At 40.7% G+C, this 16,632-nt stretch overlaps 1 protein-coding gene across 1 annotated transcript in view; it reads right to left on the reverse strand.

The window, feature by feature from the left end:
* CIITA (class II major histocompatibility complex transactivator) overlaps positions 1-5,889 on the reverse strand; it is a 28,320-nt gene extending 22,431 nt beyond the window's left edge. Inside the window, exons 1-2 of the mRNA XM_042037421.1 lie at positions 5,831-5,889; positions 183-322 (exon numbers count right to left, since the gene is read on the reverse strand). Coding sequence (XP_041893355.1) covers positions 183-309 — 127 coding nt within the window. The 5' untranslated portion in view covers positions 310-322; positions 5,831-5,889. The remainder of the gene's footprint in view (positions 1-182; positions 323-5,830) is intronic.
* Between the last annotated feature and the right edge of the window lie 10,743 nt (positions 5,890-16,632).

A 16,632-nucleotide genomic window follows, 5' to 3' on the forward strand; every position in this document is an offset into this window, starting at 1 on the left:
CTGGAAGCAGTCACTGTATGTACAGACACAAAAGTTACCATATCCTGACACCAAGTGCCTGTAGAATTTAACTCAGTCACCATGACAAACTGCCATTACATGGCTTTGTAGCTGAGAGGAGACGGCAATAACTTACAGCATGAGGACTAAACCAATCAAGCATTTTTTAGTGTTTTACTAACCGGTAGAGAAGTCACCTTCTTCGTCTCCGGATGGCTTAGGATCAAGGAAAGCACACAGATGCAAGGGATCGATATCACTGTGCAGTAAATCAAGGTAGCCATTTTCAGGCACAAATACTGAATCCATGGTTTGTCTTTGTCTGAAATGAAATTACACAGCAGTTAGCTATGACACAGCCACAGCTTTTGTCAGTCAAAACAAGTCCTGCGCTGTGGTTTTCTGTTGGCAAGACAGATCCTGAAGCTCGAGAGCTGGCATTTCTTACCAAGACCTGCATTGAATTATAACCCTGAGCTACTTACAGATCCAGAGACAGCCTGCAGTGAGACTCACCTATCTTTTACTCCAGTGAGAGGAGTGGGATACTGCAGTCTGACCACCTGGACCAAAAGTGCCAAGTATTGAACAAGTGGCAACCCCTGTATATCTTATCAGGATGTAAATGATACACAAATCCAGCAGGTAACAGGGAAATTAGAAGACTACAGTGAATATGAGGGAAGAATCCAGAAGCTACATTTCTTGATAAAGTTTATCTTTTCCTCCACATCATTGTAAATTCCCTTCTATTATCTTCCAGTTACTGCAACAGACACTAGAATCAGTTCAAACATTCCTCCTGGATATTCCACAAGTATAGAATAAACCTACATGTTACTTATTCATCATCTTTATCCAATTATTTCAAACCCAATTATTGGCTCTTCAGTATTTACAGATCACTGGTGTGAATGCCACCTGGGCTGGTGATCCAAATGACTTACTCCACCATAATGCTGAAATGTCAGGATGAAAAGAAAACCCAGTAAATTTTTCAGACTATATCTTGTTGAAATAGGTATCCACACACCGCAACCATGGAAAGTTTCAGCTTGGCATCAAGCACGATATTTTGCAATGAAGAATATCTAATAAATGGCTCTCAAATACTCTGCCCTTAGCAGAATGCCACTGATGTCCCTGGTTGCATCTGTCTCTGTTCCTGAGGTGTGCAAACATGGAGCAACTGCTGTACCATGAAACCTACCTGCAACACGGTAAAAGAGAAATACAGCTAACACTACAGCTGTGATGAAAGAAGGCAGAGCAGACCTCATCACACAGTACCACGTGCTCATAAACTCATCTTCATTCCTCTTACCCCTCCCTGGGGTTGTCCCTCTGAACAGCTGGGAAATGGATATTTCTGCATTTTGCTGCAGAAAATGCCAAAATCTAGAGCCAGAAGTTTGAAAAGCAGGTGAACATGGTGTGCTTCCATGAGTAGAAATAGCCTGCACTAAGATAGCTCTCCTTTTTCATGTTTTATGGCCTCACTACATTACCAAGATTACAAAAATTTGGTATTATTGCCTGACATGCTATAAATGGAAAGCAGAAATTGAGAAACCTACATAAGAACCAAGAATGAGGTTACAAACACACCAGATTAAACTTTCAGTTTGTTGCAACACTTTGTTTTGCGCCTCCCGTTTTTTGAATTGAGACAAATTAAACAGGGCCTTTCAGAATGCTGAGCCTCCAACTGTGTGAACAAAGCTGTTGAAGAATAAGCCAATACAATTTTGGGGTTAGAGTCAGAGAAGAAATTGGGCAGAAGGCTTAAGGGGAATGCAAGACAGCCAAATCTATCATTCCAAGTTCAGTGATTGCCAAACTGCTTGATTACAGCACACAAAGAACAGGGCACATCCTAGGGAAAGAAACTGAGTAGGCCTACTTAATCTTCATGGAAATACTAAGCTTTAATTAATTCATAGTCATAAGAGCTTTTCTATTTTTTAACTTTTCTTTCAATAGCATCTCTCTATGGATAAATACCTAAGTAATGGAATACAATGGTCAAGAAGTCAGGAAGCAACCAAGGGAAAGTCTTGCCAGAGTCAGGTCTGGCTACAGAGCTTAAAATTAGAATGTAAAAGATGGTATCGCTCAGGTGCACAGGAGTGAGAGAAACATACTCTTCTACCTTAACAAGATGAAGATTGCCATTCTTTCAAAAATGAAGAACTTGGTTGCTTGCCATTTTTTGCTTCATGAGTCTGACTGGCCTTCAGCTCTGGTATTTTTTCTTCATTTTTTGGTTTTGACACAAATCTTTACATAGCTGTCTCTCTATTGACTACACTGGATTTAGGATCCTGGGATTTCTTTTGGTATCTGAATCAACAAATTTTTAATAGCAGCTGTATTCTGCTGCATTAAAAAGATAGCTCCACCATGGAAAATACACTGTGAATAAAGAAGCAAGTTTTTGAAAGATGGAAATTTCTACATGGAGAGGAGTCAGAGGCAAGGAAAATTACATGTCAGGGACAGCAAGTGTTTTGCTGCATATTGTAACTGAAGCACACAAAATGAAACCAGGCGTTTACCAAGCTTGTTTACAACAGCGTCTCCTTTCTCAGAGTTTCCGCTTTTTTTGTCACAGCATCTCAGCAGTCCCGTCTGAGGTGAAGGGTGAATAAGCTCTGTACTGCTCAGCACTTCCTCTGTTGTTTCATACATAATTTTAACTTAGTTTACTGATATTACATTCCCTTTGGGGTCTCATGAGACTCAATGCTGCCAAAATGGGTGTCTGGCACAGTTTCATGCCAGAGGACTAAAAAATTTTGTGATAATTTCTGTGTTAGGGCTGTGAAGGCCAGAGCCAGCTCTCAGCAGGAGCAAGGCAGAGCCTGCAGGGACCTTCAGGACAGGAGTCCCCAGGGCCACCTGCGAGGCTTCCACGCGCAAAGGGCATGTGCTGGGTGGGGGCGAGACAGGACGTACTTCCAAATGTATTTCCATGCCATTCAGAGAGTTCAATCCTTTGTAGTTTGGACACTGGTTAAGACAAATATTGTTCTTTAAATCCTTAAATAACACCTCCTTTCCCCAGCAGCCGATACGCTCTGGCTGCATGGCCACACTTGGCAGCCCCACGTGCTCTTTGTGCCACCTCTGCAGTGACTGGGCACACCTGACACTGCCAGGTCTCTACTTAGGATGCATTTGGTTTAGCTCTGCATCCTGCATATCTGGCATAATAATATGGTTCACTTCCAAGACTCACAATGCTTTTTTTCAATGCTCTTTTAGAGTTCCAGTGATACCATATGAATTAAAAATTCTGGAGAAGTAGTGAAAGAAACAGTGAACATCTCTGTACAAGAACAAAGAAGGAGCAGATGTTCACTTAAATCACATATTAATCATAAGAGCTAGATGGGGCATTTTAGATTTCTAAACGTAATGGAGGTAATTTTGATTCGTTATTTTTCCCAAATAATTTTATTTCATCTTGTCTTATATTTTAAAGGGTCAACATGTTAAAGATTCCAGGCCATGGGGTCTGTTAGTAATTGAAATCAAATGTTATCTAAGAGAAAAAAGGATTATAAAGGCCAAAAGGTAAAGGAGAGGAGATTTGAGGAGAGTTGTCAGGGGCTTTCCTTCCCAAACCTCTGTTGACATATGAACTAACAGGCAATAAATCTCCCACATGAGTACAGAGGTTAAGAAAACGAAAATTTGTAAAGTCATTTTAGGAACAGAGGAAATCCCCCTCCAATTTAACTTTTGGACCAGTTTAGGAAGCTGAGGACAATTCATAGAAAAGAGTAGTAGTGCCATGCAAATCACACATTTTTAACCAGAGGATGACATAACATCCAAGTCTTTCATAACATTCCAAGTTCTAGACTACAGAAAAATTAGAGAGTGGGACTGCTGTGAAGACAGCAAGTTGAAAAATTAAATACAAAGATTGCTGAACAAATCCTATTTTCCTGCAATACCCCAGACCCATTAAGTGCTACACATGAGTCTGAGTGAACAAGCTGACAAAAAGCAGGCTATATCAAGCTGTAACTAAGGAGTCCAGTGAAACATCGGTACTTTGATTTAAAAGTACTTTCAAATACTGAAAAGTTCAGTATTGTTGGCCACAATTTTATAGCCTTGTTTTCTTTCACCAACTTTAGAAAGTTTTCTCTCATCTTCTCTGCCCCCCCCCCAGGGTCATGTCAGGGGCACAAGGCACTCCCCCAAAGGCAGGGCTGTTTCCTGGCTTTTGCTGCAGTCAATGTTTTAGGACAAGGTTCTTTGGGAGGTAGGAAAGCCAGCAGTGAGGAAGGATGGAATTCCCTCCATGTTCCAATCACTTACCTCCTTTTCCTCTCCCCAAATAAATGACTGACAATTCCTCTGCTCCATAGGTACCACAGAGATTTTTCCTTTCAGAAATGCCCTAATTATTTATAAAATGCAGGTAATGCACATCAATTTATATTTAGCTTTGAAGGTTTCCGTTTCTATTTCAGGTCTGTAAAAAACTTATACACTGAAAAGCCAGTTTAACTTTTTCTATTTTATTACCCAGCTCAAGAAGAGATACTACTATTGCTAAAAGTCTTTATCTTTCTGATGGAATGGTGTTACTTTCCACAGACTTCATAGTCTAAAATGAAAGAAAAACAGAGATGGTGCTGAAAAAAACCCCATATCTATATCCAGCCACATTATTCTTTGTCTCCCTTAGAGATGAGTTTAAAGAAGTTTAAAAAAGCATAAATATCAGGCAAAATGAGTTTTTGCCTTTCAATGAGCTTAGCTCAGAACCAACAATGTTACTCATCTGCTGCTGGAGATGGACAAGTTCAGGCAGAGCTGTAATAAGTGCCCTGCAGGTGTCAGAGCTGTAATTTAGAGCAGAATTTGCCTTTCATGTCCATTACTGCCTCCTGCGTCACAGCTGTGCCCAGCTCTCCCATCCCAGCAGTAAGATAAAGTAAAGCATCACAGCAGATACTTGTCTAGATTTTAATGCAATGGCTTTCTTCAAGACAGAATTTCAGCCCAGCTCAAGGGGAAAGTAAAGCTCTAGGTTGTTTTGCCAGATTTGTGAAAAAATGGAAATAAGCCAGCTTCTTTCAATGATTCTCAGTTTCGCTTTCCATAGGCACAACATTTTTACAAAAGAAGAAAATTCTTAACAAAGTCCGAAACAAACTACAGCAACTTTTTCAGCAAGTAGCAGGACTAGCCACAAAACAAAATCACAAAAAATTCTCTGAAATTTCACCCACATTCAGACATCATCCTACTAGTATTTCAAGCAACACAAGTCCAAATACTGACACACTTCAACTACAAATATGTACAAAAAGCAAGGTAAGATGAATTTACCATGAAAAAAGCATGCATTCAAGGGTTGAAGAAAAACTGACCTTAAGAAAGTGGACAGTTCCTGCTCTATCACTCTGGATTCAGTACCAAAAAATGATGAGAACTGCCAGCCCTGCCCAGGGCTAACAGAAAGCGACAGTAGAAAGGAGGAAATAACAAGAATCAGAACACTCAGAGGGGGAATTCCAAAGAGGAAAATTAAGAGGAACCTCCCTTCTAGCAGCCCCAGTATAACTAGCAGTGTTACCTTTACTGGTTACTTGTCCCTGCTAAGAAGAGCTTGATCTTGTCACTAATTAGGAAAAGATCAATTTATTTGGTTGGAAGCCAGAACTGGATGAGAGCTGACAGTAACAATTTCTATTGCTTCCCAAATTCTTCAACTCCTGTTTCATTCCAGTTCAAATCTGTTCCAAAGCCATGCTGTTAAACAATCCATCAGTAAGAATAAAGCCAGCAGCATGTGGGCACTTACCCTGCAGCTCCACTTGGTGTAACAGAAGTGAAAGTGTCTTTCCCATGTTCACAGAATCTACCAATACAAAATTAGTTTTGCCTCTCATGCAAGCGTCTCTTGCCATTGGCTGAAAATGACAAGTAGGATGTTCTATGAAACAGGAGCTTGTCGGGCTTACACATGGTGTTCACAATGTAGCAGCATCCGACAGAATGTTTATTCATCTAATCTTCACTTACCTTGCCATGCCTACCTGTGTAAGACAAACAACCTTTTGAAAACCAAGTTCATTCATGAGTGTTCCTCTCATGATGCCTATAGCTGCTTCTGTGGTGATCTGCAAGATTACTAGCTTAGTTTTCATGCATTGACCTACATAAATCAGAAATTAATTATAAAAGAGACTGTACTCTAGAATGAACAAATACTTTTTGTAGTATTATTCCATTGGTTATAGCTTTTAAGAAAAGTTCCACCAGAGTCTGAAGGGGTAGGGAAAGAGGATTTGATGAATACAGTGATATCCAGACTCCCTGCTTCAGTTAAGGCGAGATTTTAACCAGCTGCCAGCAAGAAATGGCTTCTGCACAAGGCAGCAGCTCCTACGAGCAAAGCAGCTGCCCACCTGTGTAAGACTTTTGTCTTTGCAGAGGAGATCCACTTCCACCAGGTTCCATGGAAACATGCACACTGAGAAGAGACAAAGCTGTTTCCCTCCTGGGAGCAGCTGATCTTCTCCTGGTATTTACAGACATGGGGCCTGATCTGTGCTGCAGGACACCAGCCTCTTCAGGCTCTCTCTCATCCAGGCTGTGTTGGAATTCCTCTGTGCACTTTAGAAAAAAAGCAACATCTCAGAATAACAGCATTCAAAGCAGAAAATAATGAAAGGCTGCACAAATACAGATTCTCTGGTTTAGTGCTCTGTTTTGATAGGAGAATAAAACAATCACTGCATAAGAAAATCAAAGAAAATTTCAGAGGGTTGTTTGTTAGCCCTATTCTAATGTGCAGCACAACCCCTCAAATGATAAACTCCTTCAGCAGCCCGGCAAACAGATTTCTTTAGCAGCTTCTGAGGCCGAAATCCATCAGGCAATCTCTATACACATCAAGAACAACAGTTTGGGGAACAAGAGTTCAGCTTATTACTGTAATTCCAGTGCACGTTTGCAGCAAACACTGGTTGACTGTAATTTTTGTACAACACTCATAGCTGCTTGGAAAGAGCAGAAAAGAATTGCTGGAGCAAATCATGGTTCACCTAATGGAGTAGTCTATAAAGGTGGTCTTAGAAGAAATGCAGACTGGAAAAAGAGAGGCTGGGAGACATCTGGGAACTGCCTAAGGTGGCCATAAGCTTCTTTGCTTTGATGTTGACTGGGACACTACCCTACTACCAAAGGAGGGGACAGAATATGCTCAGTAGTATTGGAAGAACCAGCATAACTGATACTAGGCCATTCTATGGTTTTCTACACGTAAAATATTAATTCCTGGCATTAATTTGAATGCATGTGATGATAGAGGTCAGTATTTTGCCCTCACATGAACTATCTTAATTTGTATCCTGAGGATTTCCTCCTGTATTTTCATCCATGCCTTTGTTGTCCCAAAATGTTTTGTTTCATCTGGTGTGGGAGAGGCCAACCCCACACAGAGTCAAGGTATTTGATTTATTTGCAGTTCTGCACAGAAAGGGAGGCTGGGTGGCAAATTCACAAAACCAGCACCACAGCTATTAGAACTTTTCATTATTAATACATTTTGGCAAACAAAGGCATTAATGTTCATTGGCTACAAGTTAGATAGGTTTCTTATTAATTAGTATTCTATCTTCTATTAGTTAAAAGATTCCCTCATTTCTCATGCTAATTAGTCTGCATGCTCAGTCTTTCTCTCCTTTTGAGTCTTGCTCCGTCAGCTCTCTGAGAATGCATGCCCAAAGTCCAGAGAGACTCTGAATGACCACAAATATTTGAGGCCATAATGTCTTTGCCTCTACTAGACTGGAAATTCTGAACCTTTTGAATTCCTAACTTCACTTAAGAAAATGACCTTCTGCGGAAGATGCAAGTGTGACCCAGCAGCATTGCAGTGTGTTATCTTGGTGTGCCTCACCTGTAGTGTTCATGCTGCACTACTGAGGCTCGTCATAGCATTTGGGAAGAACTATGGTAGGTGATACTGGAAATGTAGGTGTGGAAGGATGCTGGAGGACTTTGAAGCACAGCTAGTTTCTGAGGTGAGGAAGTAAGGAAAGGTTTGATCAGACACATTTTAAAACAAGCTCTAGAGAAAAAACACACCCCTGCACTCTAAAAGGCAGAGCTTTTATGTTCAAAACATCTTCCAAAATATCACAGTTCTACTTTCCTACAGGAAATCAGTTTCATAATAGACATAGAAAGGTTTGCATAAAGAGCCGCAAACCTTGGTGGAGTTGCTGAGGAAATGCTATGTGAGTGTGTATGCACAATGGAAGGCACAACATTGGTAACTGAGGGCTCCTGAGACTTATCCAAAGTATGTTCCTGCAGTTCTGCCTTGCACGGTTCAGGAATGGGCTGGTGCTTATTCACTGAGGGCCATGCTCTCTAACGCTCATGGACATTGCTGCCAAGTCCCTATGGATTTTGATACTGTACTATGAACACGGAACTGTGATTCCTTGAAAATTCCTTTTATGTTGGTTCTATATATGAGCTCTGGTTTTCCAGTCAGCTACTGTCTTTGGCCTCTCTGGCCAAAAACTGGTTTCCATAGCAGAACTTTTCTTTGGGATTCCTTCTATCCAGGGTGAATAGCTTTGAGGTACTGCTGGTTGAGCAATTTCTCATAGACTGGGAAGTCTATTTAACAAATTTCCCTATTTTCTGAATATAGTGATTCAAGCTGTACAATATATAGATATCAGTAATTCACTAATTTGCTTTACTGCATGACTTCCCTTCCTGTTCTATGGATTCTCTTTAACTCCCATGCAGTTTTTGCAGATAAGACAGATGTTTCATAGCAACTGTATCTCTCTTATGGATTGTCATGGTAGTGTTTTCAAGGTCCAAAAGAAAAGACATGCCTTAGCTATGGAAAGCATGCCTAAGCAATAGCTACATAAGAAGCACCAAACAGTAAAAATGTACAGCCTCACTTAGTTCTCTTTTTCACACACATTGTTTGTGCTGTGACACATTATAAAGAGGAAAGTGAGTTGAAAAGGAGAACTTGTGCTTTTGATTTCTCTGCATTGAGGGGAAGTATCACTTCTAAGTAAATATGGTGCTGTGCAGTCTACAGCTAATTTTGGAACCCAATAATTTTAGTAAAATGTCTGTAATTAATGTCACTATTTTTCCTAGGGGCAGTGAGGTAGCTGAAAGGGTACTAGTGAAGGCCACACTACATCCTTCACCACGTGTCATTTGGGTATGTCATGAACCTTGGCAGATTTTATGTCTGAGACAAGACAGTAAGAAGACTTTTTTTTGTTTCCACAAATGCAAAACCAAAACCAGAAATAGAAATCACATTTAATTATTGCAAATTTGGACTGTAGCAGCAGAAGAACTTGAACCAAGTTTTCAAAGCTTAAGCCTCTCTAGTCCCTTTTCCCTTATTTTGGCCTCAGCTACAAGATAATCAGCTTTGGGTTCAAAGGCAGAGTACTTTTAGCATGTTATTGCTTGGTATGTTTGCCTATAGCCCAGCAAAAGCCAGAGACAGCTCCATAGAAACTAGGCTTCCTCCCAAGTTATGATCTTGCAGATCTTGTTGGAAAACTCTTCAGGAATAGTTAGAACACGTGGGAAGAGTAAAACAGGAACTAACTTGAAATCTTTATATCTTAACACCCATTCAAAGTCCATCTTGCTTTTGATCTGTCTCCAATCTAGACATAGCAGAGGAAACAATCCTGTGTTTGGGTTGAAAAGCATATAATCTCCTGCTCATGGCAAACACTGTCTGGGCACATTTGCAGGTGGAAATTGCTTAAGGTGTGAAACACTTGAAGAAAATCTGCTTTTCTCATGTTTAAGTGGCAATCATGATAATGTATCACAAGCTGTTTGCTCACTTGCTTGTCTGCTTCTGGAGGGAACTATCCTATGGAGAGGAGCTCTTTCTCCACATGAAGTCTACCATTCTCCCATTAGTATATCCCCTCACAGCCAGTCACACTTATGTCCTGGAGCTCTGAGCAAGCATTTCCACCTGCAGCTGGCAGCTGCCTGGTCTATAGATGGAGGAGAAGACACTAAGAAAACATCTTATGCCTTCCCTTAGTTTTCAAGTAGTCTGTGAACACCAAAAGTGCACAGATCCCTCAGCAGTAGTTTGGGATAGGCAGTGCACAACAGTATTCATCTTGTCAACAGAAGGACTTCTCATTTATCTGTATCTAAGAGCAATTAAAAGGAAAAAAAAAAAAGAAGAAAATAAAAGAAATTAATATCTTTCCTTTCACCACCATTGGAATTCATAGAACTAATCCAGTACACTGGTATACTGCAGCATGTTACACAAATGCCCTGTAATTTCCCTTACACTGAAATAAAATAGAGGAAGAATGGGAAAAGCATACAAATGCAAACCCCAGCTAACAAGGAAAAGTATGCGTGCAAAAAACCACAGCCTATGTCAAGTTTCAGATTGAAGCAAAAAAACTGGGCAAAAATAATAAACTGGCAGTTGAAGAAACCACATATTTTAGGGGCTTCCCTAGAGCATTTCTGATCTTTGTCAACTGAAACACACACCAGACACAAAAGCTATCACAATCCACACCAGACACAGCAGCTCTGCCGTTAGTTAATTGAATGAAGGAGCACTTACCATGACCCCCATTCCAGTAGCTGTGCTGTCATTTTAACTGCACACAGTGATTGTGGTATCATAGACAAGGCCACACCACCTTTTTTTTCAGGCGCTTCAGGTCCATTTTACCACAGTTCTGCAGTGTGGTCACTGGGCTGCTCTGCCGTGGAGAAGGGGAGCTCACACCCTTCTGCTGAAGCTGCTCTGCCCTACATGAAGGATGAGAGCCAGACAGTCAGTGCATTCTCTGAAAAACCAACAGGTTTGGCTTCTTGCCCTTCTTCCAAGCTTTATTTCAGTATTTGTAATTGGTGATTATTTAGAGATTTTAAAGATGTGTGGCTCATGAGTTCAGGCCCAGACATTGGAGAAACACCCTCCAGCTGGGAAGTCAGGCAGAACGGCTTTCATGGGAATAGCTGTGGAGACAACCAGGACAGCCTGGAGTTTCCTCCTCTTCTAAGCTGGGAGATTGAGGCTTGTCACCCTTCAGACCATAGATGAAATTGTGGTCTCTTAAATCATGGTCTTGGTTGTAAAAGGGGCTCACAGGGAGATTGAGGCTTGTCACCCTTCAGACCATAGATGAAATTGTGGTATCTTAAATCATGGTCTTGGCTGTAAAAGGGGCTCACAGGCCACAGACATGAACGTTGCTTTCAGTTTTGCTAAAAGTTTGGGCCCCTGACTCTAGAAGATGTTCAGAGCTGTGCACTCCATAGAGAGCGAGTTATGTCCAGTAGCACCTGGTGCATCTTGTAAAGAATAAGCAGTCAATGTGTCAGACCCCATCCAAGGCACTTAATATCCCCGCAGGTTATTTGGGGGATCTAGGGACCTAAAGAACAATTCTGAGCACCTCCTCCTCTTTGTACCACTCAAACCTACAGAAACAGTACAGATTTTGTGTATTTCCTCAGATATCCCTTCAAGTTCTCCGTGACTCAGTACAAGGAATACCAGGAAGCTGAAGCTATTTGCTGAACTAGAAAAGAAAGTATTAATATATTAGGAAAGACACTATTGAACAATAGTGCTGTAGAAGTAGGGACCACAGGCTGCTTCAAAAAAATTCCTAGGTCAAAACAATTAAGAATGGAAGGTGCAGGTTTTTCATTTCATTGCATCACCAGATTAAGAATCCTTTCTTACTTTGTGTTTTGTCTATATTCTCTTTGGTTTTTTCCTGATAAAGTAAATGCCTTTACCACCTCCCTGACACCAGTTTAGTATAAATAAGAAAAACAAGTGCAAGCAAGAATGGCAAAAGCTGCTTAGCCACAGCATCCACAACAAAAGATGAAGTAGAAATTGCCAGTGAAAGTGGTTGAAGAATTGTTCGGCAAGCATTTCAGGGAGCTGAATGAGGCTATGTAGGTACTACAAGCAGCCAGGGGGAACAAAAGAAAAAGGAAACATGTAAAAAATCTAATGAATAAGCAACTTCAGCTTTCATAAGACAATTCAAGTTTTATTTCTGCAGATAAACCAGTAGAAGAAACAGTGCTCAATTTTTCATATCAACCTCCTATTGTACTAAGCTTCTCAACTGTTTGATAACTGTTAGGGTCTTTTATTTAATAGGTTAAGATTATTATTATATTTTTTTTTCTCAGTAAGACTATAGAGGCTTAAGGCAGGAGAGGTATTAGATACTTGTGTGAGAGTGTATAGGCATGTTAAATTCATGTAGCAAAGGAGGGAAGGAACTCCAAGCACCTCTTCTGATGAAATCACTGCCACTCTGGGAAATCAATCCCAAGGCACAGAGGTAAGCTCTGCTTACTGCAGTGGATCTACGAAGTTGCTTAAACCAAACTTTTGACAGCTCAAGTTCCTTATTTTTGGAGTTCCCAATCTGGGAAATAAGAGATGATTTGCGAAAGTAACAAATACCAAGAACTGCAGCTGAGAGTGACTAAAGCTTTGAACATATCAAGAGATGTATAATGCTAAATACACTGAGAAATGTGCACCCAAATGCTGAGAATGCACCCCAGGCTGGAAGAGAGCTGATGACTTTGCCTTGGTCTGCCCTCGTTTTGGATGTTTCTGAGTGACCACTGCACAGTCTAAACAGGAAAATGATACTGAAGTAAACTCATTAATAATTTCAAAGCCTTTAGTTTCCCTGGTAACTGCAGTAGAGATTCCTACAGCATGAGTTAAATAAAGCCTTAAAGCCACACAGGGAATACAGAGGATCAAATACGGTATTTAATAAAACATATAATGTTTCCCTGATTTTTCCCTAACTGAAAGGAATACAGTTGCTACCGCACCTCTTAGAATCACAACCAGTTACTGTGCAAAAATGGGAATTTATACTCCTTTCTTCACTTACTCAAAAATTATTTTTCACCTCTTTAGCCATAACTAAATGAAGGATCAATACAAGCTTTTTTTTTAAAATCCCCATTTATATTCATGGCCCAAACTTCCTCAGCTTTGACATATCTTTCTTTTACCCATTTCTTACTGATGGCAGAACTTGATCTCTACTGAGAGTGTATTGTTATAAATCACCCAGCTAAGAGAAACTGTCCTGATCCCTCAAGTAAATCCTGTGGCTTCTCCCCTGTTAATACTGAGCTGCCAATCATAACAATTCACATACGTACAGCCAAAAAAATCCACAGGAATTGGTTCTGGGCCAAAGCAGGAAATTGTCTTTGACAAATGAATCAGAAAGTGATGCTATTAGAAATTTATCTCTTTAGTACCTTCTCTGATTTGCCCTAGCACAACCAAATATAAAAATTTTACCAAAGCACCAACAAGCCTTTTAAGTATACCTGTGATGAGTGATAGTGAGGAAACTCTTACTGGATTAACAATATTTTCCAATATTCAGAGGAATAGAGTACTCAACTGTAAACACCACTGAGATGCCTAAACCAGAGCAAAACCAGTCAAGTTATTCACAATATCCTTGGGCAGTTTACAGGGGAAGTCTCTGATAAGCCTCTGCAAGATTCTGGGCAGTGTTCCAAGGAGAAAGAGAAATCAGCTGCCTTCTTGGTAATCACGTGGATAAAACACAATATCAGTCTTAGAGGAGGTTCTACTTATTGTTGAAACCAAAAATGGGAGATATTTTTCAGTTATTCATATCAAGCCTCTGATAGTGCTTTACAATAGAAATGCCACTATTTCCACTATTCCCTGTAAGGTAACGGCAAGGACACAGCAGCGATATATTTTTTAACTACTTTATGCTATATACTTCGGTCAGCAATTATGTAATTAATAAATATTAATTAAAATAATTAATATGTTAAGAATCTTAACATATTTCATAAATGGTTGTGGTGATGCGATACCTTTATTGTATTTTTATATAAGTTTTCTGTACCCCAATGGTTCATCCCTACCTTCCCCACTCCTATTCCCAGTTGGTTTCCCCCAGACCCAAGCCGCTCCCCCGGTGCTCCCTACATGGTTGTTCTCCTCCCCTTGTTCTAGCTCTTTCCCTATCAATCACCCAAACCCCTCCTGTTGTTCCCGAAGGCCCAGTGTCCATCATCTGAAACCTCCCAGTTTACCCTTATATGGTCCCCATCAATCCCCCGAGACCCTACCCCTGTAGATACCTCCCCCTTTGGAAATCCACTAAACCTCGATGCCCCATTGGGGCAGGTGATCCCTTTCCCTCCTCCCCTTGAGGCTATTGGCCCAAGGAAATGTCTATCCTTGTCCATATCCCTCCCTTAGAGATTTCTATTGTCCCCAGTTAAGCCATCCCCATTGTAACACCTCCCTTTCTAAGAGGTTCCCTGGGGCTGCTCGAGGCCTGTCTCCTGGGGGTTGCCTCCAATAACCTTGGATTATCTCCTGTGGCAAGCCTCCTTGCTACTTTTTATCCTCTCTTTCGTCGGGACTGCTGACAGCCACTGTACCTGGAGGTTCAGCTCCCCTGGGCAGAGCTGAGCTCCTGAGGAGCAGCTTTAAAGCCGAGAGCCTCCAGCTGCTCCCCACTCGTGTCGCACACCGCAGGGGCTGGCCTGGGCAGTGGTCAGTGGCGGTCATGGCGACAAATGGTCAAGGTTTTCCTGTGTAAAAACCTGAAAACCAAACCACAATTCATAAATTCAGTGTAACTGTCTTTTCATCTGGGGCTGTTGAAGCACTATTTGAGGACTTACATCACCTTTAGGGTGTTGCTAATATTTCCAGTGTTCAAATAACTTGCAGTTAAGTTAGAACTCAGAAAAAGTGTTGAAAATAGGACATTTTGTTCTGTGAAATCCTAGGAAACACTGGAAGCTTCTAATGAGGTTTCACTTGAATGCATTTATTTCAAAACAAGGAAGAATTCTTTTCTAGTAAACTCCAAATGAAGAAATTATTGGTTTGACTCCTCTAGGGACCAAGGATTCTTTTGAGCTCTTAACTTGCTGTAAAAGAAAATGATGAGCCATAAAATACCTTGAATAATCACACAGCATAATTTCATATAGCTTTTTGGACAATTTACCAAAACCATTTGCACGGTACAGTGACAGTCTGCTGTGGGATTATCTAACAGATTTTGTTAGGAAAACAGATAATCCCTACAGTGAGCCAGTGGAGATAAGCACTAGAAGGAGGGAAAACTAAAGAAACATTTATCTGTTTTAAAATCAAAACACAAAACACAGATTCTGCTTCTTTTTCAGTTATTTCATCACTCAGGGAATCAGTTAGCAGCACCAGAGTAGTAAATCAGATACAGGCTAATTGTCACCTCTCCCATCGAGGTGCTGTTTTATCTGATAAGGGACATAGCGCACTTATTTTGTGCTGCCTTAGAATGAAAATGCAATGGCTTGGACAATACAGCACCATTACAGAATTACTAAATTCAAACTATCAGATTTGCTGGCAGAACTGCCCTGAGAGGTGCAAGAGGAGCTGCTGCAGGAGCTGAGGTGAATGAGCTGGCAGCCAGGAAGATGCAAGAGCTCCCTGCACTGCTGAAGGCTTCTGTCAGTGAGTTCCAGGAGCTGCTTCCAAGTCAGAAGCTGGCTGTGTTTGAGTTACTGTTACTATATGGCTTGTAAGCAGAAGTGTGTGTTGATACAGGAAATTAAATTGAGGTTAGCTTCAGGTATGTATATAATTATTTAATGTATCTCATGACAGCTCTCAAAGAGTTTGTATCTCCTTGGAGACTGAAACCCCACTTCAGTATTTTAATATTGTAGGCTATTGTGAGCCATCCCATCAAATTACAGCTTTTTAGCGGCAGTCTACTGCACTTACTAGCACATTGCACAAGTTGTTGTAACACTACCAAGGCCAAAATATGACAATCAAAGTATTAACATCATTAGTACACCTTTCCTCCCTTACAATTATAATCCTACTAGGAACAGTTTACCAGTTTTTCTTACCTATTAGGGATTGCTTTGTGCAAGACTTTTGTAAGTCTTGCACAAAGCTGCTTTCCAGTTGATTTTTTTGAAAAGTTCACCTCAGTAGCTTCTGTACTTACTCAACAGATACAATCTGGTTTAGTTAAATGTTTTAGAAAAGACTAGGGAGTTATTATTTTCAGGCTTATTTAATGTTAGTAGCTAGTCAGATCTACACATGGCTGTGATTAATCAGATGTTCCTTGACCCTCTGTGATTTCATACTAAACTGTCCAGACTATTTCCCCGCATTATTGTGAAACCCTTACCCCTGTCCTGAAGTTTGGTTGTCTTGCTTCACTTCCTTAACTCTGCTGCATAATCCACCTGCATTTTTAATTAAGGCATGAAAAATTTTTATCATGGAATCATAGAATATCCTGAGTTAGAAGGGACCCATAAGGATCATTGAGTCCAACTTTTGGCCCTGCACAGGACAGCCCAAGAGTCACACCTTGAGAGTGTTGTCCAAACACAGAGCTCAAGAGCTCTGTCAGACTTGGTGCTGTGACGACTTCCCTGGGAAGCCTGTTCAGCGTCTGACCATCCTCTGGAGGAACAACCTTTTCCGAATATTCAACCTAAATCTCCCCTGACACAACTTCAGGC

This window comes from Corvus kubaryi, unplaced genomic scaffold (assembly GCF_017639235.1).
Source record: "Corvus kubaryi isolate FWS band 111438036 unplaced genomic scaffold, C.kubaryi_AGA036_p1.0 37387, whole genome shotgun sequence".
Taxonomy (NCBI): Eukaryota; Metazoa; Chordata; class Aves; order Passeriformes; family Corvidae; genus Corvus; species Corvus kubaryi.